Below are 27724 nucleotides of genomic sequence, written 5' to 3' on the forward strand. Positions count from 1 at the left end.
ATACTGTCCCTATCTAGGGTATCAATATTGTCAGTCAGGGAATCCGACCAAGCCACCCCAGCACTGCACATCCAGGCTGAGGCGATTGCTGGTCGCAGTATAACACCCGTGTGAGTGTATATACATTTTAGGATATTCTCCTGCTTTCTGTCAGCAGGTTCCTTAAGGGCGGCCCTATCAGGAGACGGTAGTGCCACCTGTTTTGACAAACGTGTGAGCGCTTTATCCACCTTAGGGGGTGTTTCCCAACGTGCCCTATCCTCTGGCGGGAAGGGGTATGATGCTAATAACCTTTTAGGAATTATCAGTTTTTTATCGGGGGAAACTCACGCTTCATCACACACTTCATTTAATTCCTCAGATGCAGGAAAAACTACATGCAGTTTTTTCTCACCAAACATAATACCCTTTTTAGTGGTACTTGTATTATCAGAAATATGTAAAAATAAGAATTTACTTACCGATAATTCTATTTCTCGTAGTCCGTAGTGGATGCTGGGAACTCCGTAAGGACCATGGGGAATAGCGGCTCCGCAGGAGACAGGGCACATCTAAAGAAAGCTTTAGGATCACCTGGTGTGCACTGGCTCCTCCCCCTATGACCCTCCTCCAAGCCTCAGTTAGGATACTGTGCCCGGACGAGCGTACACAATAAGGAAGGATTTTGAATCCCGGGTAAGACTCATACCAGCCACACCAATCACACTGTACAACTTGTGATCTGAACCCAGTTAACAGCATGATAATAGAGAAACCTCTATAAAAGATGGCTCACTACAACAATAACCCGAATTTTTTGGTAACAATAATTATGTACCAGTATTGCAGACAATCCGCACTTGGGATGGGCGCCCAGCATCCACTACGGACTACGAGAAATAGAATTATCGGTAAGTAAATTCTTATTTTCTCTGACGTCCTAGTGGATGCTGGGAACTCCGTAAGGACCATGGGGATTATACCAAAGCTCCCAAACGGGCGGGAGAGTGCGGATGACTCTGCAGCACCGAATGAGAGAACTCCAGGTCCTCCTCAGCCAGGGTATCAAATTTGTAGAAGTTTACAAACGTATTTGCTCCTGACGAAGTAACTGCTCGGCAAAGTTGTAAAGCCGAGACCCCTCGGGCAGCTGCCCAAGATGAGCCCACCTTCCTTGTGGAGTGGGCATTTTAAGATTTTTGGCTGTGGCAGGCCTGCCACAGAACGTGCAAGCTGAATTGTACTACAAATCCAACGAGCAATCGTCTGCTTAGAAGCAGGAGCACCCAGTTTGTTGGGTGCATACAGGATAAACAGCGAGTCAGATTTTCTGACTCCAGCCGTCCTGGAAACATATATTTTCAGGGCCCTGACCACGTCAAGCAACTTGGAATCCTCCAAGTCCTTAGTAGCCGCAGGTACCACAATAGGTTGCTTCATGTGGAATGCAGAAACCACCTTAGGTAGAAATTGAGGACAAGTCCTCAATTCTGCCCTGTCAGAATGAAATATTAAATAAGGGCTTTTATATGATAAAGCCGCCAGTTCTGACACACGCCTGGCTGAAGCCAGGGCTAACAGCATCGTCACCTTCCATGTGAGATATTTTAAGTCCACAGTGGTGAGTAGTTCAAACCAATGTGACTTTAGAAAACTCAACACAACATTGAGATCCCAAGGTGCCACTGGAGGCACAAAAGGAGGCTGTATATGCAGTACCCCTTTTACAAATGTCTGAACTTCAGGCACTGAAGCCAGTTCCTTTTGGAAGAAAATCGACAGGGCCGAAACTTGAACCTTAATGGGCCCTAATCTTAGGCCCATAGACAGTCCTGTTTGCAGGAAATGGAGGAAACGACCCAGTTGAAATTCCTCTGTAGGGGCCTTCTTGGCCTCCCACCACGCAACATATTTTCGCCAAATGCGGTGATAATGTTTTGCGGTTACGTCCTTCCTGGCCTTGACCAGGGTAGGGATGACTTCATCTGGAATGCCTTTTTCCTTCAGGATCCGGCGTTCAACCGCCAAGCCGTCAAACGCAGCCGCGGTAAGTCTTGGAACAGACAAGGCCCCTGCTGGTGCAGGTCCTTTCTTAGAGGTAGAGGCCACGGTTCGTCCGTGAGCATCTCTTGAAGTTCCGGATACCAAGTCCTTCTTGGCCAATCCGGAACCACGAGTATAGTTCTTACTCCTCTCCTTCTTATGATTCTCAGTACTTTTGGTATGAGAGGCAGAGGAGGGAACACATACACTGACTGGTACACCCACGGTGTTACCAGAGCGTCCACCGCTATTGCCTGAGGGTCCCCTGACCTGGCGCAATATCTGTCTAGTTTTTTGTTTAGACGGGACGCCATTATGTCCACCTTTGGTTTTTCCCAACGGTTTACAATCAGGTGGAAGACTTCTGGGTGAAGTCCCCACTCTCCCGGGTGAAGGTCGTGTCTGCTGAGGAAGTCTGCTTCCCAGTTGTCCACTCCCGGAATGAACACTGCTGACAGTGCTATCACATGATTTTCCGCCCAGCGAAGAATCCTTGCAGCTTCTGCCATTGCCCCCTTGCTTCCCGTGCCGCCCTGTCTGTTTACGTGGGCGACTGACGTGATGTTGTCCGATTGGATCAATACCGCCTGACCCTGAAGCAGGGGTTTCGCTTGACTTAGGGCATTGTAAATGGCCCTTAGTTCCAGAATGTTTATATGAAGAGATGTCTCCAGGCTTGACCATAAGCCCTGGAAATTCCTTCCCTGTGTGACTGCTCCTCAGCCTCGCAGGCTGGCATCCGTGGCCACCAGGACCCAGTCCCGAATGCCGAATCTGCGGCCCTCTAGAAGATGAGCACTCTGCAACCACCACAGGAGGGATACCCTTGTCCCCGGTGACAGGGTTATCCGCTGAAGCATCTGAAGATGCGACCCGGACCATTTGTCCAGTAGGTTCCACTGGAAAGTCTTGCGTGGAATCTGCCGAATGGGATTGCTTCGTAGGAAGCCACCATTTTTACCCAGAACCCTTGTGCATTGATGCACTGAGACTTGGTTCGGTTTTAGGAGGTTCCTGACTAGCTCGGATAACTCCCTGGCTTTCTCCTCCGGGAGAAACACCTTCTTTCTGGACTGTGTCCAGGATCATCCCTAGGAACAGAAGACAAGACGTCGGAACCAGCTGCGATTTTGGAATATTGAGAATCCAATCGTGCTGCCGCAACACTACCTGATATAGTGTTACACCGATCTCCAACTGTTCCCTGGATCTTACCCTTATCAGGGAATCGTCCAAGTAACGGATAACTAAAATTCCCTTCCTTCGAAGGAATATCATCATTACGGTCATTACTTCAGTAAAGACCCGGGGTGCCGTGGACCATCCCTACGGCAGCGTCCGAACTGATAGTGACAGTTCTGTACCATAACCTGAAATACCCTTGGTGAGAAGGGTAAATTTTGACCTGAAGGTAAGCATCCTTGATGTCCCGAGACATCATGTAGTCCCCTTCTTCCAGGTTTGCAATCACTGCTCTGAGTGACTCAATTTTGAATTTGAACCTCTGTATGCAAGTGTTCAAAGATTTTAGATTTTAGATTTTAAAATCGGTCTCCCCGAGCCGTCTGGCTTCGGTACCACAATAGTGTGGAATAATATCCCCCGTTCCCTGTTGCAGGAGGGGTACCTTGATTATCACCTGCTGGGAATACAGCTTGTGAATGGTTTCCAAACTTGCCTCCCTGTCAGCGGGAGACGTCGGTAAAACAGACCTTTGGAAACGGCGAGGGGGATACGTCTCGAATTCCAATTTGTACCCCTGAAATATTACCAGAAGGATCCAGGGGTCTACTTGCGAGTGAGCCCACTGCGCACTGAAATTCATTGAGAACGGGACCCCACCGTGCCTGAACTTGTAAAGCCCTAGCGTCATGCTGAGGGCTTGACAGAGGCGGAAAAGAGTTTCTGTTCCTTGGAACTGGCTGATCTCTGCAGCCATTTTCCTCTCCCTCTGTCACGAGCAGAAAAGAGGAACCCTTTTGTCCGCTTGCCAACCAGGCCTGCGCCTGATAATACGGCGTCTTATTTTGAGAGGCGACCTGGGGTACATCCCCTCTTTTAAGGCAATACTTCCAAATGCCGTTTGGAATCCGCATCACCTGACCACTTTACTGGTATAATTGGACAACGCACTTATACTTGATGCCAGTCGGCAAATATTCCGCTGTGCATCATGCATATATAGAAATGCATCTTTTAATTGCTCTATAGGCAATAATATACTGTCCTTATCTAGGATATCATATTTCCAGTCAGGGAATCCGACCACGCCAACCCAGCACTGCACATCCAGGCTGAGGCGATTGCTGGTCGCAGTATAACACCAGTATGTGTGTAAATACATTTTAGGATACCCTCCTGCTTTCTATCAGCAGGATCCTTAAGGGCGGCCATCTCCAGAGGGGGTAGAGCCCTTGTACAAGCGTGTGAGCGCCTTATCCCCCCTAGGGGGTGTTTCCCAACGCACCCTAACCTCTGGCGGGAAAAGGTATACTGCCAATAACTTTTTAGAAATTATCAATTGTTATCGGGGGGAAACCCACGCATCATCACACACCTCATTTTATTTCTCAGATTCAGGAAAACTACAGGAAGTTTTTCCTCACCAAACATAATACCCCTTTTTTTTGGTGGTATTTATATTATCAGAAGAGTGTAAACTTTTTCCATTGCCTCAGTCATGCAATGTGTGGCCGTATTGGAAATCACGGTTGTCTCTTCACCGTCGACACAGGAGTCAGTATCCGTGTCGGCGTCTGTATCTGAGGTAACGGGCGCTTTAGAGCCCCTGTATGAGACGTCTGGACATGCACAAGCTGAGTAGCCGGCTGTCTCATGTCAACCACTGTCTTTTATACAAAGCTGACACTGTCACGCAATTTCAACAGTACATCCACTCAGGTGTCGACCCCCCAGGGGGTGACAACACTATTACAGACACTCTACTCCGTCTCCTCATCATTTTTCTCCTCATACATGTCGACACAAACGTACCGACACACAGCACACACACAGGGAATGCTCTGATAGAGGACAGGACCCCACTAGCCCTTTGGGGAGACAGAGGGAGAGTTTGCCAGCACACACCAGAGCGCTATATATATATAGGGATAACCTTATATAAGTGTTTTTCCCTTTATAGCTGCTGTATTGTTTATACTGCGCCTAATTTGTGCCCCCCTCTCTTTTTTAACCCCTTTCTGTAGTGTAGTGACTGCAGGGGAGAGCCAGGGAGCTTCCCTCCAACTGAGCTGTGAGGGAAAATGGCGCCAGTGTGCTGAGGAGATAGGCTCCGCCCCTTTCTCGGCGTCCTTATCATCCGTTTTCTTGTATGTTTTGGCAGGGGTTAAATGCATCCATATAGCCCAGGAGTTATATGTGATGCATTTATTTTAGCCATAAAAGGTTTTCTATCGATTTATTGCGTCTCAGGGCGCTGCCCCCCCAGCGCCCTGCACCCTCAGTGACCGGAGTGTGAAGTGTGCTGAGAGCAATGGCGCACAGCTGCGGTGCTGTGCGCCTACCTTTATCTGAAGACAGGAAAGTCTTCTGCCGCCGATTTTTCCGGACCTCTTCGCTCTTCTGGCTCTGTAAGGGGGCCGGCGGCGCGGCTCCGGTGACCCATCCAGGCTGAACCTGTGATCGTCCCTCTGGAGCTAATGTCCAGTAGCCTAAGAAGCCCAATCCACTCTGCACGCAGGTGAGTTCGCTTCTTCTCCCCTTAGTCCCTCGATGCAGTGAGCCTGTTGCCAGCAGGTCTCACTGAAATAATAAACCTAAACTAAAACTTTCACAAAGAGCTCAGGAGAGCCCCTAGTGTGCACCCTTCTCGTCGGGCACAGAAAATCTAACTGAGGCTTGGAGGAGGGTCATAGGGGGAGGAGCCAGTGCACACCAGGTGATCCTAAAGCTTTCTTTAGATGTGCCCTGTCTCCTGCGGAGCCGCTATTCCCCATGGTCCTTACGGAGTTCCCAGCATCCACTAGGACGTCAGAGAAACATTTTTCATAGCATCAATCATGTAACGTGTGGCCCTACTGGAAGTCACATTCGTCTCTTCATCGTCGACACTGGAGTCAGTATCCGTGTCGGTGTCTGTATCTGCCATCTGAGGTAACGGGCGTTTTAGAGCCCCTGATGGCTTTTGAGACGCCTAGACAGGCACGAGCTGAGTAGCCGGCTGTCTCATGTCATCAACCGTCTTTTGTAAAGAGCTGACACTGTCACGTAATTCCTTCCATAAGCTCAGCCACTCAGGTGTCGACTCCCTAGGGGGTGACATCTCCATTACAGGCAATTGCTCCGCCTCCACACCATTTTCCTCCTCATACATGTCGACACAATCGTACCGACACACAGCACACACACAGGGAATGCTCTGATAGAGGACAGGACCCCACTAGCCCTTTGGGGAGACAGAGGGAGAGTATGCCAGCACACACCAGAGCGCTATATATATACAGGGATAACCTTATAGAAGTGTTTTTCCCCTTATAGCTGCTGTTTTATTTATACTGCGCCTAATTAGTGCCCCCCTCTCTTGTTTTACCCTTTTCTGTAGTGCAGGACTGCAGGGGAGAGTCAGGGAGACGTCCTTCCAGCGAAGCTGTGAGGGAAAATGGCGCCCGTGTGCTGAGGAGATAGGCTCCGCCCCCTTCTCGGCTGACTTTTCTCCCGCTTTTTGCTGTATTCTGGCAGGGGTTAAAATACATCCATATAGCCCTGGGGGTTATATGTGATGTATTTTCGCCAGCCAAGGTGTTTCTATTGCTGCTCAGGGCGCCCCCCCCCAGCGCCCTGCACCCTCAGTGACCGGAGTGTGAAGTGTGCCTGAGGAGCAATGGCGCACAGCTGCAGTGCTGTGCGCTACCTTGGTGAAGACTGATGTCTTCTGCCGCCGATTTTCCGGACCTCTTCTTGCTTCTGGCTCTGTAAGGGGGCCGGCGGCGCGGCTCTGGGACCGGACTCCGAGGCTGGGCCTGTGTTCGGTCCCTCTGGAGCTAATGGTGTCCAGTAGCCAAGAAGCCCAAGCTGGCTGCAAGCAGGCAGGTTCGCTTCTTCTCCCCTTAGTCCCTCGATGCAGTGAGCCTGTTGCCAGCAGGTCTCACTGAAAATAAAAAAACTAAAACTAAACTTTTACTAAGAAACTCAGGAGAGCCTCCTAGAATGCACCCTTCTCGGCCGGGCACAAAAATCTAACTGAGGCTTGGAGGAGGGTCATAGAGGGAGGAGCCAGTGCACACCAGGTAGTCCTAAAGCTTTACTTTTGTGCCCAGTCCCCTGCGGAGCCGCTATTCCCCATGGTCCTTACGGAGTTCCCAGCATCCACTAGGACGTCAGAGAAAACTATTTATGAAGCGTTAAACAGTTCAAGTTTCACTCCACTCCTCCTGTTACATATATATACCCAGTGCTTTCTACCTTCTCCTTAGCACTATGATTAAGCCATACATGGAACTGTAATTATAGGTCACTCTGACTACTGTGACCCATTTCTATCCTCCTGCTTAATAGCCATTATTGCGGCCTAGCCCTGGAGTCCTTAGTCCCAATATGAAATTGACTATGTACCATAGTCACCTATGGCTTGCTGTGCTTAGTGTAGGGGTAATATAAATGGCTGGATTATGCACTCACACTTCTACGATCTAGTAATGCTGCTGCAGGATGCTCCCCCGACTCCTCCCTTACACTTACAGCCACACAGAATGGAGCCTCTGCTGCTGATCCTGGCCTGTTTGTTGTGGCTGTCAGAGTTTGTGCCGGTAATAGGTAGGAAGGAACCCTCTCTGTCTCCCTGTCATAGATGCGCCCTTCCAATACTGCTGGGTGAGTTGACTAGCGCTAATGCCGGGTTCTATGAACAGTGCTGAGTCTCAATGCTGCTGTCACCACCTTTACAGTAAGGAAGCCCTGTTCTGGCTACACACACTAAGCCCCCTCCGGCCGCCGCAATGTATACCGCTCAGCTCTAATGCGGGCGACGGCCGGAGCAGCAAAAAACTATGTCCTCTCACCAAGGGATATGCAGTCTCTCCCTCAGCTATACTCACAGCACCTCTCCACCCCTCTCTAGTAGTCACATGACCCACTCTGAGGTGATGCCCCGCCCACTGGCAATCACCCCACTAGGTGATTGACAGTTATGAGCACAAGGACATTAACCCTTTAGATACACTGTGAAACCATAAAATAAGCCTTAATTGTATTCACCACTACATTTACATCAATGTACATACAATTACATATATGTGAACTGTATTATTTACCTCAAAACATGCATACAGTATTACAACATCCATTAACTTTTATATGAATAATATATATGCTTATACTCCATTTTAGTCACCATATTATAACTACCTCAGTATAAGTGTTGTTTAAACCCTAAATCAGGGTTACATTTATTTTTACACTGCAATTTAGATTTCAGTTTGGACACACTCCACCCAAATCTAACTCTCTCTGCATATTACATCTGGCCAAACTGCAGTGCAACATGGGTTGCACAGTTGCTTGCTTTTTGGTTTGACTCCACAACTGAATTACCCCCAGTGTCAGTATTGTTAACGTTTTTTGTTGTTGTTTTTTTAATCCTGTGCAAATACAGTACAAGAACTTTATAATTTTTTATGGCTCGATTGTCTTACAGAACTATTATAGGAAGAGCAATCCAGTAATATGTTTGTTAAGCAAATGGAAGGCTACTCAAAGCATCTTTCAGCTGAAACCCCACTATGACCATGTGAGTGTCCTCACTGTGATCTCTGCAACACTAGATGTAGAAAGAAATATTAACCTACCTATTTTGCCGGTGATCATTTTTCAACACAGCGCCACCTGGCATGCAAGAGCACTGTGGGACAGTGGTGGAACTAGCGACGGTGCAGCCAGTGCATTGCACCAGGGACCACTGCAGTCTGCCGTAATCAAGGGGCCCACAGCCAGCAGCATTTATGAGTCACACTGACTATGCTGCCGGCTATTGTGCTGTGGGCCATAACTAACCTGGAGCTGGAAGAGAGGAGCAGACTCAGCTACGGGGGAGGTAGGGGGACTCGGGAGCTAAGGCAGCGTAATTGGCCCTACTGTATGTCGGTGCCGCTGCAGCTGTCTTTCTCTCTCTCTGTTGGCCCGGCTGCAGTGAATGCTGGCAGGAGGGATGGACAAGAGCTGTCTGCAGCTGCAGTGTGAGGAGCCTGTCACCAAAACTGGCACCACCGAGGAGAAAGCCATATGTAATTCAAAGTTAACAAAATGTAAATCTCATGGCACACATCTATCTATCTCTAGCTATGTATCTATCTATCTATTGTATATCTGTCACTATCTATATCCAATGGCGCAAAGAGGGGGGGCAGGTAGCAGAGAGGGGGGGCAGGTAAAAATGACCTAGGCCTGGGCTGCTAAAGGTGTCGTCCCCCCCCCCCCCGTCGTCCCCGTCCCCCGAGTATACCTTGCTGTGGCCCGGCGGCTGGGCCATCTTCCTGGTGATATCTACGGGAGTATGATGACAAACATAGAAAGCAAAGACCCTGGCACTGTGCCAGAGTCTTTGCTCTCCAGTGCCAGCGACATCTTCCCAAATATCACTTGTAAGATGGCGCTTGCCGGGGAGGAGGGACCCGCTTCCAGACCAAGTTTAGTAAGAAGCGGGTGTACTCCCCCGCACATACCCCTGCCCCACTGTGTTAAAATGGTGCCCCCCCTTGTGGATTGCTTGAAGTGGCCCCGCAATTATTTTATGATTAAAATATTTCTATATTAAAGGATATAGTCACGCCCACTTTATTAAGCAATGACCCCCCTTTACCAGGGTCCGGCTTGGCTCTCTATGCCCCTGTCTATATCTGTCTATCTAGTGTATATCTATATCTGTCTATATCTACGGGGAGGGAGCCGCTGCCGGAGAGGTGAGCAATGTCACATCGTGTACATCGCTCATCACGGCTCCGTACACACATGCCGTGATGAGTGATGTCACAAGTGACATTGCTCACATTGAGCATGCAGAACAGCCAACCGCCGACCTCCATCGTTGATTGGTAGGGCCATACACACTAGACGATGTGAAAGATATATCGTTCACAATCATCGTTATCGTTCATATCTGCAGCAAATATCTTCTAGTGTGTATGACCCTTAAGGCAGTAGAACAAACTGTATGTTCAGAACCATCTAACATTCCCGAGTAACGTTTAGGGGTGTCCATATTAGCTATGTGTGAGTCTGACATTTCTCACACTGTCCTCATAGAGAAGCCTCTTTCACCTCCTTCCACCATTTCTGTACCATCTGCACACGAGGGGAGCAGTACAAGTAAAGATGGTGATGATAAAGGCATAATAGAATTTGTGGATTCGTGTGTGAAAGTGGAACAGGTTGAGGGGGATACAGTATGTGTGTACTACTATCTGACACTGAGGATGTGGATGATGATGTGTAAATCAGCCACCAGTGACTGATGTTCTTGCCCGTGATATAAAGAATGCCATTGTGATCAGAGGCGTCGTAATGAGGGGGTGGGGGGGGGGGTCAAGGGGGCTGCTCGCTCCCCCCAAAGATTAGAGAGGCGCCGATAATACTGAGGCAGAGGAGCGGCTAGGTGAAGTAGAGTACCGCAGCCGCACTGAATGCCTGCCCAGCCATAACATGCACACCCCGTCCTCCCCTATGCTGCGGCAGTAACTCTGCCCCTGCTTATAACCCTGTGTATTAGCCTTTCTGTCCCCCGCTCACAGCCTCACATCGGCAGTGGGAGCGCTGGACACATGACATCACCTTAGCCTCCTCCATCCACCATGTACTCCGCCCCCTCCCGCCTAGTGGCGGAAATCCGGACACGGAGGCAATAGAGTCTCCAGCTGTCAGGGGTGCAGACACAGCCAGGTGCGGGTTATACAAAGAGGCAAGGGAATATGCCCCAGGGCTGGCCATACACACTGTACATGTGAAGTCCCACAATGTGCCAGCATCTGTAGTTAGCAGAGCAGCACTGCATGCTCCCTCACTCTTTCTCACTGTCACTGTATGTAGTGTATGTGTAGAGTCAGTGACAGACAGGCTTGCGAGCAATGTTCATAGGCCCCGCCCCCTTAGTCGCGGCCCCCGCCCGCAATCGTGAGCTGCAGTCACACTGTATAGGATGGTGACCTGCATCTACAGATCACAAGCAGGTCACCACTGGCACTTACTATATGAAGTTAGTAGTGTTTTCCTCCTCTCTCACATTGCAGGTCCCCACCCACTCTCAGGAATCAAAACGGATCCCTTCAGCTCTGTCTCAGTTGCCCGGCCCGCCCCCTGCTCTCCTTCACTCCTACCCCCTGCTCCCATTTCCCAGGCATAATGTGCAGCTCCTCTGATGCACTGCACAGTGCACTGCAGATACACAGTAAATGCCATTGTGAGTGGGACAGCACTGTAGAGCACACAGGTTCTCCATCCCTTCTCTGCTATACAGACTCTGTCACTGTCCTCCTTACCATTCCTGCCTCTGTCCCTTCCCCGTATCTGTACCTCTGCCCTCTCTCACTTCTGTTCCTCTGGCCAATCCCTGTCTGTGTGCCCCTGCCCCATATCTGTGCCTATGCCCTCTCTTTATATGTGCTTTTGCCCTTTCCCATCTTTCCTTTGCCCCCTCCCCATATCCATGAATCTGCCCCCCCTTCATATCTGTGCCTCTGCCTCACCCTCTTATGTGTGCCTCTCCTCATCTGTGCCCCTGCACCCTCCCTATACGTCTGTCCCCTGTGTGCCTTTGCCCCTTTATCCATGTGTGCCTCTGCTGCCTCACAAAATGGCTTTGCTGGCTGCCGATCAGAAGATGCATGACGGAATGGACGACCAACCACGTTCAACACCACTTAAGAATGCCAGGTAAGCATTGTTTTAATTTATTAATATATGAATATATATAGATATGGGATGTAATTGACATGGAATACATATGTATTACCAGCAGGCGGGATGCCGGCTGTCAATATCCCGACAGCGGCATCCTGCCCGTCAGAATGCCGGCAGGGGGCGAGCGCTATGAAGCCCCTTGCGGGCTTGGTGGCTCGCTGCGCTTGCCACAGGTTCTATTCCTACTCTATGAGTGTCGTGGACACCCACGAGTGGGTATAGCCCCTGTGAGCCGGTATTCCAGCTGTTGGCTGTCGGAATTCCAGCGTCGGGATCCCAACAGCCGGCAAACTGATTGCTTCCCATTAACATCCCAGCTTATAGGATCCCACGGCCGAAGGGAAGGGTGGTAGGGTTAGGCTGCATGAAGGGAAGGTTAGGGTTAGGCACATGTGTCAGCTGGAGCCACTGATGGGGAGGGGGCACCACTGACTATTTTGCCTCCAGGCATAAACTTATGCCCCTGCTCCCGGCGACTGACTTAGACACATGGGCCCTGAATTTAATCATGTTCTGACAGGAAGGAGGCAGCGGGGGGGGGGGGCAGCTTGCTGCTGACCGAGAAGAAAATCATGTCCTACTACTCCGACTGGTTGCATGGAGGGCTGGACCCCAGGCCAGCAGTGCGCATTCTTCCTGTCCACAGAAGAGCAGCTTAGTGAAAGCCTGGTCCTGCTGCTGGTGTCACGACTGGAGCTCGGGTTTTTTTCTGCGTAAGATCGCCGGGGAAAGTCAGGGAACAGGGACCTTCCGGCAGACGCTGCCCGCCTGGATAGCCTGGGCAAGAACCTGCTGCTGGTGGTGCTCTGCCTGATGTTTGGAGTGGAGGTTGGCTTTGAATTTGCCACCAAAACTGTCATATACCTGCTGAACCCATCATGTGGTCACCATGCTGCAGGTAATGCTAATTATACAGTAATGATGTACCCACACATATGATTAGCATGTCACCACTGTTGCAGTGTGCTGGGAAGCTAGGGGCACCAAACTGAAATTATATGTCCCCCCCCCCCCCCCCCCCTCCCCCCTTCAACCTAAAAACGTTCTGCCGCCCCTGATTGTGATGCCTGGACATAAGATTAAAAAAAACCTCCTCTTGGGTGTGGGATTATTTTTACCCAAATCCTGACAATGTTTGTGTAGGCATCTGCTCCATTTGTGAGGCAAAAAAAAGAAGAGAAAGTGTCTGAATTTGATGCACAAAGAAAACACAATAATTAATGTTAAAATATAGCTTTTATTATTCCATATTAAAATTCTGGATTTACTCCAGAGATAGGTAGCAAAGATCAGCAATATTAAAGAATATGAAAAGACTGAAAATACTGTGAATAAAACACTCAACTGTGTGTGTCAAGTCAAGTGTGTCCTAGGTTGTGATTTTATTTACAATATTAAATTATTATTGAGTTTCTCAATACTTGTCCTAATCTTTTATTCTCAATTTAAGTACTCCTGATAGTACTTCACATACAGATTGTGTGTGATTTCAGGGGTATGTTCTGAGTAGTTTAGGTCCTCCCACACTATTCACAGCCACAAAAGTGTCAGTCCCTGTGGAAGTTCTTGGTTTCTTAAAGTGTGCATGGCCTTTTTAATATCCAACAAAAGAGTGGGAGGGAGGTCCCAAGGACAATTCCATATTTCGGAAAAAGCAAGAGAAAAAGACAAAAAACCCTTTATGAGTGCTCCCAAAAAAAGGGTTTTTTGTCTTTTTCTCTTGCTTTTTCCAATTGTAGTATAACCTACAAAATTCCTGGGAGCACCGCCAATCATTAGCAGTTTAAGATTTACTTGATAACTGTATATACATTGGTTTTTTTCATTTCATTTCCTAATGTGGTACTTTAACAAAATTATTTGACTAGTGCGGCTCCACACACAATACTCATTCGCAATTCCATATTTCACCAACTTTAATTTCTGCCACTGCTGTGTGGCAATGTTTCACAGATGTGCTATAAACTGCCACGTGTTTCTGCTGCTGCTCTGTCACTTAGTAACCAACCATGTTGCTGCAACCTTTGCCCAATAATGGTGAAAACAAGAGCAGTTAGGTGGTAAAAATTGACTGGAAATTAATGTTATTGAGGTAATAAGAATTTATGGAACAAAAAAGGGCAAAATTAAGTGATTTTTTAGCTTTTTTCTAAAATTTTTCAAAAAAATTCAAAACCAAAACCAGTCACGGCGGTTTGGCAAATCCAAATCCAGATGACGAATCAAAGCTAAATCCGAATTCATAAAAAAAATATTCTGGCGCACATCTCTAATATATATCAGTGATGGTTCTTGGTGCCAGCTACTAGGGTGGCTGCCCGGGGCACTGTGGCCTGAGAGCGTGGCAACAGTCACAAACCAGTGCCATGCCTCTGTCCGCCTCCCGCTGACCGTTACTGACTTGAAGTGCCTCTGACTGAGCGGCTCTCCCTCTCCTCCTGCCCGCACCAACCTGACACTAGGGGTGAGGGCACCTGCATCCCCAGTCTCCATGGCTGCACAGGTGGTACCAGCCTCCAGACCCAGTCTTGAGTGAACCCCGCCGCCGTTCCCAAATTAAAGAAGAGCCCAGGTAATCCACCCCCCTCCTCGGCCGATCCCCAAGCTGAGGTCCCGGCTCAGACCCCCACAGACTCTAACCCACCCGAGGCAGCCAACGGGACCCAACTGGCACCAACCTTTTCCCTGCAGGAACTGGGAGAAGCACCCACAGCTCTGGTGCCTCCTCGCACCCACTGGGGGGATTCCACATGCAAGCTCCTTGCTCCGGCCTATCTTCCTCCACCACCACGGTTCGGAACATCGCAGCCAGCAGCTGCCACACCAGCTCTGAACCAGCTAGTCCTGGGAGGGGGTTCCCAGCCTGCCCAAGGGAAGCAGCACAAAGGATCTGAAGGCTATGCTGCAGCCGGACCAGAGAGCTGGTGAGTGAAACAAACAGATGCATTTAACTTTCATACTCTCTCTACAGTGACTCTACCTGGCGTAATGTGTATAAGGGGCTACCTGGCGTAATGTGTGTAAGGGGCTACCTGGCATAACGTGTATAATGAGCTCTACCTGGCGCAACGTGTATAAGAGGCTCTAACTGGCACAATTTAAGAGGCTCTACCTTCCATCCTCACACTTCTCACATCGCTCCATGGCCTCCGGCCCAGTCTTGAGTGAACCTCGCTCACTGCTGGTCCCGAATTAAAGAAAAGCCCAGGGAATCCTCCTCCTTACTTGGTCGAGCTCCAAGACTCCAACCCACCCGAGATAGCCAGCGGGACCCGACCGGCACTAATCTCGTCACTGTAAGAACCAGGAGAAGCACCCACAGCTTCGCCCCCTCCTTCTCTCGTTGGGGGATTCCACAGGCATGCCCCCTGCTCCGGTCTATCTTCCTCCACCGCTGTGGTTTGGACCCTCGCAGCCAGCAGCTGCCACACCGACCCTGAACCAGCTGGTCTAGGGCGGGTGTTCTCGCCCTGACCAGGGGGAGCAGCACAAAGGACCTGAACGCTATGCTGCGGCTGGACCAGAGAGCTGGTGAGGGAAATACACATACACGCACACACGCATCCAACTTTCACACTCTCTCTAGAGGGGCTCTACCTGGCGTAATGTGTGTAAGGGCTACTTGGCATAATGTGTGTAAGGGCTACTTGGCGTAACATGTTTAAGGGGTTGCCTGACATAACGTGTGCAAGGGGCTACCTGGCGTAACGTGTATAAGGGGCTACCTGGCGTAACATGTGAAAGTTCGCGTATGCGCAGGCTGCTGAAAATTGTCCATTTGCATTTTTCCTCAAAAGACTGTTCAAGTCTGAATACCTCGATTGTCTGGAACCAGCGTGATTTTGGCAATATGAAAATATAATAAAACCTGCTGGGCACAATGCGTCCTAATTAGGAAGTAGCTGGTTCTGTGTAGCATCTTGAGCAGACCAAGTCGAATGTCAAATAGCAAGGACGTAGCTACCATAGGTGCAGGGAATGCAGCTGCTATGAGGCCCAGACCTGAGAGGGGCCACCTTCCCTGTCACAGTTATATGTGTTATATACATTTTTCACCACTGGGTTATACATACAAACTTTTACTTTGGGGCCTACAACATATCCAGTTACACCACTGGTCCTGCTCATTGTAATTTGGTATAAAATTAACTAGAAGGTCTTTATAATGTTCCATAATATAAATTGGAGCACTGTAAAGTGGCATAACAAAAAGTGGAGGTACTATAGTGTGGCATAATATGAACGGGGGCACTGTAATGTGGCACAATATGAACTGGGGACACTGTATGTTATAATGTAAATTGGGGGTATTGTGCTGCATAATATGAACTGGCAGACCTACAATGTCACATAATGTGAACTAGGGCACTACTATGGTTCATAAAATAAACTAGGGCACTAGTATGGGTCATAAAATTAACAACTGCTTTGGAAAGTTGTCTCTCTACAAGGATTGGGACAGGGTCCCCTTCAAAATGTCGCTATGGGGCCCACAAAGTTCTGGCTCAGCCCCTATCAAATAAGCATTTCTGGGTGTCAACTGGCCGGCAAGTATTAGGACGCATGTAACGGCTGCATACCATGGGAATGTCATGTTGCCAAAATCCTGTGTTAGTATGAGGGGTCCAGACGCAGCTGGGATGTCTGTTTCTCATGGGTCTTTTGCACCCATTGTGTGTACTAATGAGGATAGCTGCGGCACATATGTAAAGACACAGTGGGCACTGCAATGTGAATTAGCAGTATTCATTGTCAGGCTGCCACAGCTGGACACAAATTCGGACATGAATACATCCAACTTTGAATCAGGCCCATATTGCTTCCATTCATCTAGTGGAACACACTAGCCATGCAATTCATACAAATTGAGTTACATTCTATCTTTTAAGATTTAAAAAAAAAAAAAATTGTCATCTGTGAATATTTTTAAGCTTTGGAAACAAAATTGGTGACATAATCAGTAGAGATGTGCGGTTCAGATTTCCTGTAATCCGAACCACTTAGAATTTATGGAATCCATGATCGGGTGTTACTGCCCAATCATCATCATCCCAGCGTCGGATTCTTGAGGGTTTTAGATTCCATATAAGTAGCCGCAGCCGGTACACAGCGACATTTTACTCCAGTCACGTTGCTGTATGCCTTAACGACCCTCACCGTCGGCCATGCATGCAGCTCAATTTCGACTGTCGGCCAAGAGCTGCCTGCATGGCCTGGCCGCGGCGTGACATCACTGAGCGATATGGTCGTCATATTACTCAGTGTGTATGCACTGCTGCCGACCACCTGGCCTGGGATTGGGAAACACTAGGCGACGTTGCTCATATTGCACGTCGCCTAGTGTGTATCCACCTTCAGAGGCTGTGCAGCTGTCACTGTGTCCATCTAAAGGGCTGTGCTGCTGTCACTGTGTCCATCTAAAGGGCTGTGCTGCTGTCACTGTGTCCATCTAAAGGGCTGTGCTGCTGTCACTGTGTCCATCTAAAGGGCTGTGCTGCTGTCACTGTGTCCATATAAAGGGCTGTGCTGCTGTCACTTTGTCCATTCTTAGTGGCTTTGTTGTGCTGTGTCTAATTCAGTGGTTCCCAAAAGTTTTTTGAATCACGGCGCTCTAGAGTATCAGATTTTTTTTTCACGGCACAGATCTATATAAATAAATATGAAATTAAGTAAATTGTGTTTGTATATCATCCTTAAGCCGGGGACACACTAGACGATGTGTCTACCCAGTGATACTGGCTGCGTTGGAGACCCTGCGGGTGCTGGCATCGGCAAGTGCATACACACTTGCTGATGCCAGCGGGAAGGGAGTGACGAGGGGAGCAGTAGGGAGGAGTCGATAATGATGCGTGGGAACGCACATCGTTAATGATGTTGAGTGTACACATTAGACGATATAGTAAAAGATATAGCTCAGAATGGCCCTTCTGAGCAATCTCTTTTACTTTCTCGTCTAGTGTGTACGGGGCTTTAGCTTCAATTGCGTGGTGAGGGTACAAGATTTGCTTCTGTTTGTCCACATATTTTGTTACTGGCAGCCACCAGCACTGGTTTTGCCTATTACATTGACCATAAATAATATGAATTGGTCCTGAACCACAAATCCAAGGCACCACTGCAAGTGCCCTGAGGCCATGGTGTCACATCATACAGTTTAAGAACCATTGGTCTAATTCCATCACAGTGGTGCTAGACTGACTCAGTATGCTCCACCTACTGCATTCACACAGTGTGACTCCATATGTGTCAGCAAAAAAAGAAAAAATTAAAAAGTTAAATAAAATAAAAATTGTTATATTTATTTGTTTGTACTGTGCACTACACCCCAGTACGCTGTAGCACCCCAGTGCACATGCATAAAAGCAGTCTGACTCTACACAGTATGAGCCAAACTGCCAGTTGAAAAAAAAATATATTGCTGTATAATTTGTTTGTGCTATTCTGCGCAGTGCACCCCAGTACGCTGTACCCTACTGCGACTTTATTCAAGGAAAATTCCTTCTTGCACCACTCTTCATCTCTGCCACTGCTGTGTGGCAGTGTTTCTTAGATGTGCTATAAACTGCCATGTGTTTGTCCCGCTGCTCTGTTGCTTAGTAACTAGAGATGTGCAACGGAAATTTTTCGGGTTTTGTGTTTTGGTTTTGGATTCGGTTCCGCGGCCGTGTTTTGGATTCAGACGCGTTTTGGCAAAACCTCCCTGAACTTTTTTTGTCAGATTCGGGTGTGTTTTGGATTTGGGTGTTTTTTTTTTTCAAAAACAGCTTAAATCATAGAATTTGGGGGTAATTTTGATCCTATGGTATTATTAACCTCAATACCCATAATTTCTCTAACGTCCTAAGTGGATGCTGGGGACTCCGTAAGGACCATGGGGAATAGCGGCTCCGCAGGAGACTGGGCACATCTAAAGAAAGCTTTAGGACTATCTGGTGTGCACTGGCTCCTCCCCCTATGACCCCCCTCCAAGCCTCAGTTAGATCTTTGTGCCCGAACGAGAAGGGTGCACACTAGGGGCTCTCCTGAGCTTCTTAGTGAAAGTTTTAGTTTAGGTTTTTTATTTTCAGTGAGACCTGCTGGCAACAGGCTCACTGCATCGAGGGACTAAGGGGAGAAGAAGCGAACTCACCTGCGTGCAGAGTGGATTGGGCTTCTTAGGCTACTGGACATTAGCTCCAGAGGGACGATCACAGGTCCAGCCTGGATGGGTCCCAGAGCCGCGCCGCCGGCCCCCTTACAGAGCCAGAAGGCAGAAGAGGTCCGGAAAATCGGCGGCAGAAGACGTCCTGTCTTCAACAAGGTAGCGCACAGCACTGCAGCTGTGCGCCATTGCTCTCAGCACACTTCACACTCCGGTCACTGAGGGTGCAGGGCGCTGGGGGGGGGCGCCCTGAGACGCAATAATAAACACCTTGGATGGCAAAAAATGCATCACATATAGCTCCTGGGCTATATGGATGCATTTAACCCCTGCCAAAATACATAAAAAAACGGGAGATAAGGCCGCCGATAAGGGGGCGGAGCCTATCTCCTCAGCACACTGGCGCCATTTTCCCTCACAACTCCGTTGGAGGGAAGCTCCCTGTCTCTCCCCTGCAGTCACTACACTACAGAAAGGGTTAAAAAAGAGAGGGGGGGCACTAATTACGCGCAGTATTAAAGATACAGCAGCTATAAGGGGAAAAACACTTTTATAAGGTTATCCCTGTATATATATATAGCGCTCTGGTGTGTGCTGGCAAACTCTCCCTCTGTCTCCCCAAAGGGCTAGTGGGGTCCTGTCCTCTATCAGAGCATTCCCTGTGTGTGTGCTGTATGTCGGTACATTTGTGTCGACATGTATGAGGAGAAAAATGATGTGGAGACGGAGCAGATTGCCTGTAATAGTGATGTCACCCCCTAGGGGGTCGACACCTGAGTGGATGAACTGTTGGAAGGAATTACGTGACAGTGTCAGCTCTGTATAAAAGACAGTGGTTGACATGAGACAGCCGGCTACTCAGCTTGTGCCTGTCCAGACGTCTCATAGGCCGTCAGGGGCTCTAAAGCGCCCGTTACCTCAGATGGCAGATATAGACGCCGACACGGATACTGACTCCAGTGTCGACGGTGAAGAGACAAATGTGACTTCCAGTAGGGCCACACGTTACATGATTGAGACAATGAAAAATGTTTTTACACATTTCTGATAATACGAGTACCACCAAAAAGGGGTATTATGTTCGGTGAGGAAAAACTACCTGTAGTTTTCCTGAATCTGAGAAATTAAATGAGGTGTGTGATGATGCGTGGTTTTCCCCCGATAACAACTGATAATTTCTAAAATGTGATTGGCATTATATCCTTTCCCGCCAGAGGTTAGGGTGCGTTGGGAAACACCCCCTAGGGTGGATAAAGCGCTCACACGCTTGTAAGGGCTCTACCCTCTCCTGAGATGGCCGCCCTTAAGGATCCTGCTGATAGAAAGCAGGAGGGTATCCTAAAATGTATTTACACACATACTGGTGTTATACTGCGACCAGCAATCGCCTCAGCCTGGATGTGCAGTGCTGGGTTGGCGTGGTCGGATTCCCTGACTGAAAATATTGATACCCTAGATAGGGACAGTATATTATTGCCTATAGAGCATTTAAAAGATGCATTTCTATATATGCGTGATGCACAGCGGAATATTTGCCGACTGGCATCAAGTCAAAGTGCGTTGTCCATTTCTACCAGTAGAGGGTTATGGACACGTCAGTGGTCAGGTGATGCGTATTCCAAACGGCATTTGGAAGTATTGCCTTATTAAAGGGAGGAGTTATTTGGGGTCGGTCTTTCAGACCTGGTGGCCACGGCAACAGCTGGGAAATCCACGTTTGTACCCCAGGTCGCCTCTCAACATGAGAAGACGCCGTATTATCAGGCGCAGTCTTTTCGTGGACAAGCGGGCAAAAGATTCCTCATTTCTGCCCCGTGACAGAGGGAGAGGAAAAAGGCTGCAGAAATCAGCCAGTTCCCAGGAACAGAAACCCTCTCCTGCCTCTGCCAAGCCCTCAGTATGACGCTGGGGCTTTACAAGCAGAATCAGGCACGGTGGGGGGCCCGTCTCAATGAATTTCAGCGCGCAGTGGGCTCACTCGCAAGTAGACCCCTGGATCCTTCAGGTGATATCTCAGGGGTACAAATTAGAATTCGAGACGTCTCCCCCTCGCCGTTTCCTAAAGTCGGCTTTACCGATGTTTCCTTCTGACAGGGAGACTGTTTTGGAAGCCATTCACAAGCTGTATTCCCAGCAGGTGATAACAAGGTACCCCTCCTGCAACAGGGAACGGGGTATTATTCCACACTGTTGTGGTACCGAAGCCGGACGGCTCGGTGAGACCGATTCTAAATCTAAAATCTTTGAACACTTACATACAGAGGTTCAAATTCAAGATTGAGTCACTCAGAGCAGTGATTGCGAACCTGGAAGAAGGGGACTACATGATGTCTCGGGACATCAAGGATACTTACCTTCATGTCAAAATTTACCCTTCTCATCAAGGGTACCTCAGGTTTATGGTACAGAACTGTCACTATCAGTTCAGACGCTGCCGTATGGATGGTCCACGGCACCCCGGGTCTTTACCAAGGTAATGGCCGAAATGATGATATTCCTTCGAAGGAAGGGAATTTTAGTTATCCTTTACTTGGACGATTCCCTGATAAGGGTAAGATCCAGGGAACAGTTGGAGGTCGGTGTAGCACTATTTCAGGTAGGGTTGCGGCAGCACGATTGGATTCTCAATATTCCAAAATCGCAGCTGGTTCCGACGACTTGTCTTCTGTTCCTAGGGATGATCCTGGACACAGTCCAGAAAAAGGCTTTTCTCCCGGAGGAAAAAGCCAGGGAGTTATCCGAGCTAGTCAGGAACCTCCTAAAACCGAGCCAAGTCTCAGTGCATCAATGCACAAGGGTTCTGGGTAAAATGGTGGCTTCCTAAGAAGCAATCCCATTCGGCAGATTCCACGCAAGAATTTTCCAGTGGGACCTGCTGGACAAATGGTCCGGGTCGCATCTTCAGATGCATCAGCGGATAACCCTGTCACCAAGGACAAGGGTGTCCCTCCTGTGGTGGTTGCAGAGTGCTCATCTTCTAGAGGGCCGCAGATTCGGCATTCAGGACTGGGTCCTGGTGACCACGGATGCCAGCCTGCGAGGCTGGGGAGCAGTCACACAGGGAAGGAATATCCAGAGCTTATGGTCAAGTCTGGAGACATCACTTCACATAAATATCCTGAAGCTAAGGGCCATTTACAATGCTCTAAGCTTAGCAAGTCCTCTGCTTCAAGGTCAGCCGGTGTTGATCCAGTCGGACAACATCACAGCAGTCACCCACGTAAACAGACAGGGTGGCACAAGAAGCAGGAGGGCAATGGCAGAAGCTGCAAGGATTCTTCGCTGGGCGGAAAATCATGTGATAGCACTGTCAGCAGTATTCATTCCGGGAGTGGACAACTGGGAAGCAGACTTCCTCAGCACGACCTCCACCCGGGAGAGTGGGGACTTCACCCAGAAGTCTTCCACATGATTATAAACCGTTGGGAAAAACTCGACAAGTATTGCGCCAGGTCAAGGGACCCTCAGGCAATAACTGTAGACGTTCTGGTAACACCGTGGGTGTACCAGTCAGTGTATGTGTTCCCTCCTCTGCCTCTCATACCCAAGGTACTGAGATTGATAAGATGGAGAGGAGTAAGCACTATATTCGTGGCTCCGGATTGGCCAAGAAGGACTTGGTAACCGGAACTTCAAGAGATGCTCACGGAGGATCCGTGGCCTCTACCTCTAAGAAGGGACTTGCTCCAGCAAGGACCCTGTCTGTTCCAAGACTTACCACGGCTGCGTTTGACGGCATGGCGGTTGAACGCCGGATCCTGAAAAGGCATTCCGGATGAAGTCATCCCTATCCTGATCAAAGCCAGGAAGGATGTAACCGAAAAACATTATCACCGCATTTGGCGAAAATATGTTGCGTGGTGCAAGGCCAGTAAGGCCCGACGGAGGAAATTCAACTGTGTCGTTTCCTACATTTCCTGCAAACAGGAGTGTCTATGGGCCTGAAATTGGGGTCCATTAAGGTTAAAATTTCGGCCCTGTCAATTTTCTTCCAAAAAGAACTAGCTTCAGTCCCTGAAGTTCAGACGTTTGTAAAAAGGGGTACTGCATATACAGCCTCCTTTTGTGCCTTCAGTGGCACTTTGGGATCTCAATGTAGTTTTTGGGTTCCAAAAGTCACATTGGTTTGAACCACTTAAATCTGTGGAGTTAAAATATCTCACATGGAAAGTGGTCATGCTGTTGGCCCTGGCCTGGGCCAGGCGCGTGTCAGAATTGGCGGCTTTATCCTGTAAAAGCCCTTATCTGATTTTCCATTTGGACAGGGCGGAATTGAGGACTCGTCCTCAGTTTCTCCCTAAGGTGGTTTCAGCGTTTCACCTGAACCAACCTATTGTGGTGCCTGCGGCTACTAGGGACTTGGAGGACTCCAAGTTGCTAGACGTTGTCAGGGCCCTGAAAATATATGTTTCCAGGACGGCTGGAGTCAGGAAAACTGACTCGCTGTTATCCTGTATGCACCCAACAAGCTGGGTGCTCCTGCTTCTAAGCAGACTATTGCTCGTTGGATGTGTAGTACAATTCAGCTTGCACATTCGGTGGCAGGCCTGCCACAGCCAACAATCTGTAAATGCCCACTCCACAAGGAAGGTGGGCTCATCTTGGGCGGCTGCCCGAGGGGTCTCGGCTTTACAACTTTGCCGAGCAGCTACTTGGTCAGGAGCAAATACGTTTGTAAAATTCTACAAAATTGATACCCTGGCTGAGGAGGACCTGGAGTTCTCTCATTTGGTGCTGCAGAGTCATCCGCACTCTCCTGCCCATTTGGGAGCTTTGGTATAATCCCCATGGTCCTTACGGAGTCCCCAGCATCCACTTAGGACGTTAGAGAAAATAAGAATTTACTTACCGATAATTCTATTTCTCGTAGTCCGTAGTGGATGCTGGGCGCCCATCCCAAGTGCGGATTGTCTGCAATACTGGTACATAGTTATTGTTACCAAAAAAATTGGGTTATTGCTGAAGTGAGCCATCTTTTCTAGAGGCTCCTCTGTTATCATGCTGTTAACTGGGTTCAGATCACAAGTTGTACGGTGTGATTGGTGTGGCTGGTATGAGTCTTACCCGGGATTCAAGATCCTTCCTTATTGTGTACGCTCGTCCGGGCACAGTATCCTAACTGAGGCTTGGAGTGGGGTCATGGGGGGAGGAGCCAGTGCACACCAGATAGTCCTAAAGCTTTCTTTAGATGTGCCCAGTCTCCTGCGGAGCCGCTATTCCCCATGGTCCTTACGGAGTCCCCAGCATCCACTACGGACTACGAGAAATAGAATTATCGGTAAGTAAATTCTTATTTTCCACTAATTTCCAGTCTATTCTGAACACCTCACACCTCACGATATTATTTTTAGTCCTAAAATTTGCACCGAAGTCGCTGGATGACTAAGCTAAGCGACCCAAGAGGGCGGCACAAACACCTGGCCCATCTAGGAGTGGCACTGCAGTGTCAGACATGATGGCACTTATAAAAATTGGCCACAAACATCACATGATGCAAAGATAAAAAAAGAGGTGCAAGATGGAATTGTCCTTGGGCCCTCCCACCCACCCTTATGTTGTATAAACAGGACATGCACACTTTAACAAACCCATAATTTCAGCCACAGGGCCTGCCACATGACCGTGGCTGAAATGACTGGTTGGTTTGGGCCCCCACCAAAAAAAGAAGCAATCAATCTCTCCTTGCTCAAACTGGCTCTACAGAGGCAAGATATCAACCTCATCATCATCCTCCGATTCCTCACCCCTTTCACTGTGTACATCCCCCTCCTCACAGAGTATTAATTTGTCCCCATTGGAATCCACCATCACAGGTCCCAGTGTACTTTCTGGAGGCAAATGCTGGTAAATGTCTCCATGGAGGAATTGATTATAATTCATTTTGATGTACATCATCTTCTCCACATTTTGTGGAAGTAACCTTGTACGCCGATTGCTGAAGAGGTGAACGGCTGCACTAAACACTCTTTCGGAGTACACACTGGAGGGGGGGCAACTTAGGTAAAATAAAGCCAGTTTGTGCAAGGGCCTCCAAATTGCCTCTTTCTCTAACGTCCTAGTGGATGCTGGGAACTCCGTAAGGACCATGGGGAATAGCGGGCTCCGAAGGAGGCTGGGCACTCTAGAAAGATCTTAGACTACCTGGTGTGCACTGGCTCCTCCCACTATGACCCTCCTCCAAGCCTCAGTTAGATTTCGTGCCCGGCCGAGGTTGGATGCACACTAGGGGCTCTCCTGAGCTCTTAGAAAGTTATAGTCTTAGAATTTGTTATTTTCAGTGAGACCTGCTGGCAACAGGCTCACTGCAGCGAGGGACTAAGGGGAGAAGAAGCGAACTCGCCTGCTTGCAGCCGGATTGGGCTTCTTAGGCTACTGGACACCATTAGCTCCAGAGGGATCGACCGCAGGCCCAGCCTTGATGTTCGGTCCCGGAGCCGCGCCGTCCCCCCCCTTACAGAGCCAGAAGCAAGAAGATGGTCCGGAAAATCGGCGGCATGAAGACTCTGTCTTCACCAAGGTAGCGCACAGCACTGCAGCTGTGCGCCATTGCTCCTCTCACACACTTCACACTCCGGTCACTGAGGGTGCAGGGCGCTGGGGGGGGCGCCCTGAGGCAGCAATAAAAACACCTTGGCTGGCTAAAATACCTCAATATATGGCCCCAGGGGCTATATATGAGGTAAATACCCCTGCCAGAATTCCATAAAAAACGGGAGAATAGGCCGCGAAAAAGGGGCGGAGCCTATCTCCTCAGCACACTGGCGCCATTTTTCCCTCACAGCTCGGCTGGAGGGAAGCTCCCTGGCTCTTCCCTGCACAGTAAGAGGGAAAAGAGAGGGGGGGCATTAAAATTGGCACTGTATACAGTATATTATATAAAAGCTATTAGGGACATAACTCAGTTAGTCCCTGTATATATATAGCGCTCTGGTGTGTGCTGGCATACTCTTACTCTGTCCCCCCAAAGGGCTTTTGTGGGTCCTATCCTCGTTTAGAGCATTCCCTGTGTGTCTGCGGTGTGTCGGTACGGCTGTGTCGACATGTTGAATGAGGAGGCTTATATGGTGACAGAACAGAGGCCGATATATGTGATGTCGCCCCCTGTGGGGCCGACACCAGAGTGAATGGATAGGTGAAAGGTATTAACCGACAGTGTCAACTCCTTACATAAAAGGGTGGATGACGTAACAGCTGTGGGACAGCCGGCTTCGCAGCCCGCGCCTGCCCAGGCGTCTCAAAGGCCATCAGGGGCTCAAAAACGCCCGCTCTCTCAGATGGCAGACACAGATGTCGACACGGAGTCTGACTCCAGTGTCGACAAGGTGGAGACATATACACAATCCACTAGGAACATCCGTGACGTGATCCCGGCAATAAAAAATGTGTTATACATTTCTGACTTTAACCCAAGCACCTCTAAAAATGGGTTTTAGGTTTGGGGAGAAAAAACAGGCAGTGTTTTGTTCCCCCATCAGATGAATAAATGAAGTGTGTGAAAGCGTGGGTTCCCCCGTTAAGAAACTGGTAATTTATAAAAGTTACTGATGGCGTACCCTTTCCCGCCAGGTGGATAAGTTACGCTGGGAGATATCCCCTAGGGTGGATAAGGCGCTCACACGTTTGTCAAAAAAGGTGGCACTGCCGTCTTAGGATACGGCCACTTTAATAGGTACCTGTTGATAAAAAACAGGAGGCTATCCTGAAGTCTGTATTTACACACTCAGGTACTAGACTGAGACCTGCAGATAGTGCTGCTGCAGCGTGGTCGGTGACCCTGTCAAACAGGGATACTAGTTGGCAAACATAAAAACATATTAAAGACGTCGTCTTATATATGGGGGATGCACAGAGGGATATTTTGCCGGCTGGCATCCAAAATAAATGTAATGTCCATTCTGTCAGGAGGGTATTAGAGACCTGTCACTGGACAGGTGATGCTGACTTAAAAAGCGCATAGAGAGCCTTATAAGGGTGAGGAATTATTTGGGGATGGTCTCTGGGACCTCGTATCCACAGCAACTGCTGGGAAGAAATAATTTTACCTCAGGTTTCCTCACAGACAAAGGTACAGTCCTTTCGGCTTCAGAAAAGCAAGCGGGTCAAATGGCGCTTCCTTTCTGTACAGAGACAAGGGTAGAGGGAAAAAAGCTGCACCAGTCAGCCTGTTCCCAGAATCAAGATTCTTCCCCCGCCTCCTGTGAGGCCACACCATGACGCGGGTGCTCCACAGGTGTAGCCAGGTACGGTGGGGGGCCGTCTCAAAAATTTCAGCAATTAGTGGGCTCGCTCACAGGTGGATCCCTGTTTCTTTCAAGTAGTATTTCAGGGGTACAAGCTGGAATTCGAGATGTCTCCCCCCAGCCGTTTCCTAAAATATGCCTTGCTGACAACTCCCTCAGGCAGGGAGGCTGTGCTAGAGGCAATTAATAAGCGGTATTCCCAGCAGGTAATACTCAAGGTGCCCCTACTTCAACAAGGACGGGGTTACTATTCCACACGGGTTGGGGTACCGAAACCGCATGGTTCGGTGTGACCCATTTTATATTTAAAATCCTTGAACACAAAAATTCAAGTTCAAGATGGAATCGCTCAGGGCGGTTATTCCAAGCCTGGACGAGGGGGATTACATGGTATCCTGGGACATCAAGGATGCTT

General features: G+C 48.9%; 1 protein-coding gene across 1 annotated transcript in view; it reads left to right on the forward strand.

The window, feature by feature from the left end:
* Positions 1–27724, forward strand: part of CD180 (CD180 molecule) — a 153907-nt gene that overhangs the window by 16001 nt on the left and 110182 nt on the right. Inside the window, exon 2 of the mRNA XM_063913099.1 lies at positions 10279–10418. Coding sequence (XP_063769169.1) covers positions 10279–10418 — 140 coding nt within the window. The remainder of the gene's footprint in view (positions 1–10278; positions 10419–27724) is intronic.

Source organism: Pseudophryne corroboree, chromosome 1, assembly GCF_028390025.1.
Source record: "Pseudophryne corroboree isolate aPseCor3 chromosome 1, aPseCor3.hap2, whole genome shotgun sequence".
NCBI classification, from domain to species: Eukaryota; Metazoa; Chordata; class Amphibia; order Anura; family Myobatrachidae; genus Pseudophryne; species Pseudophryne corroboree.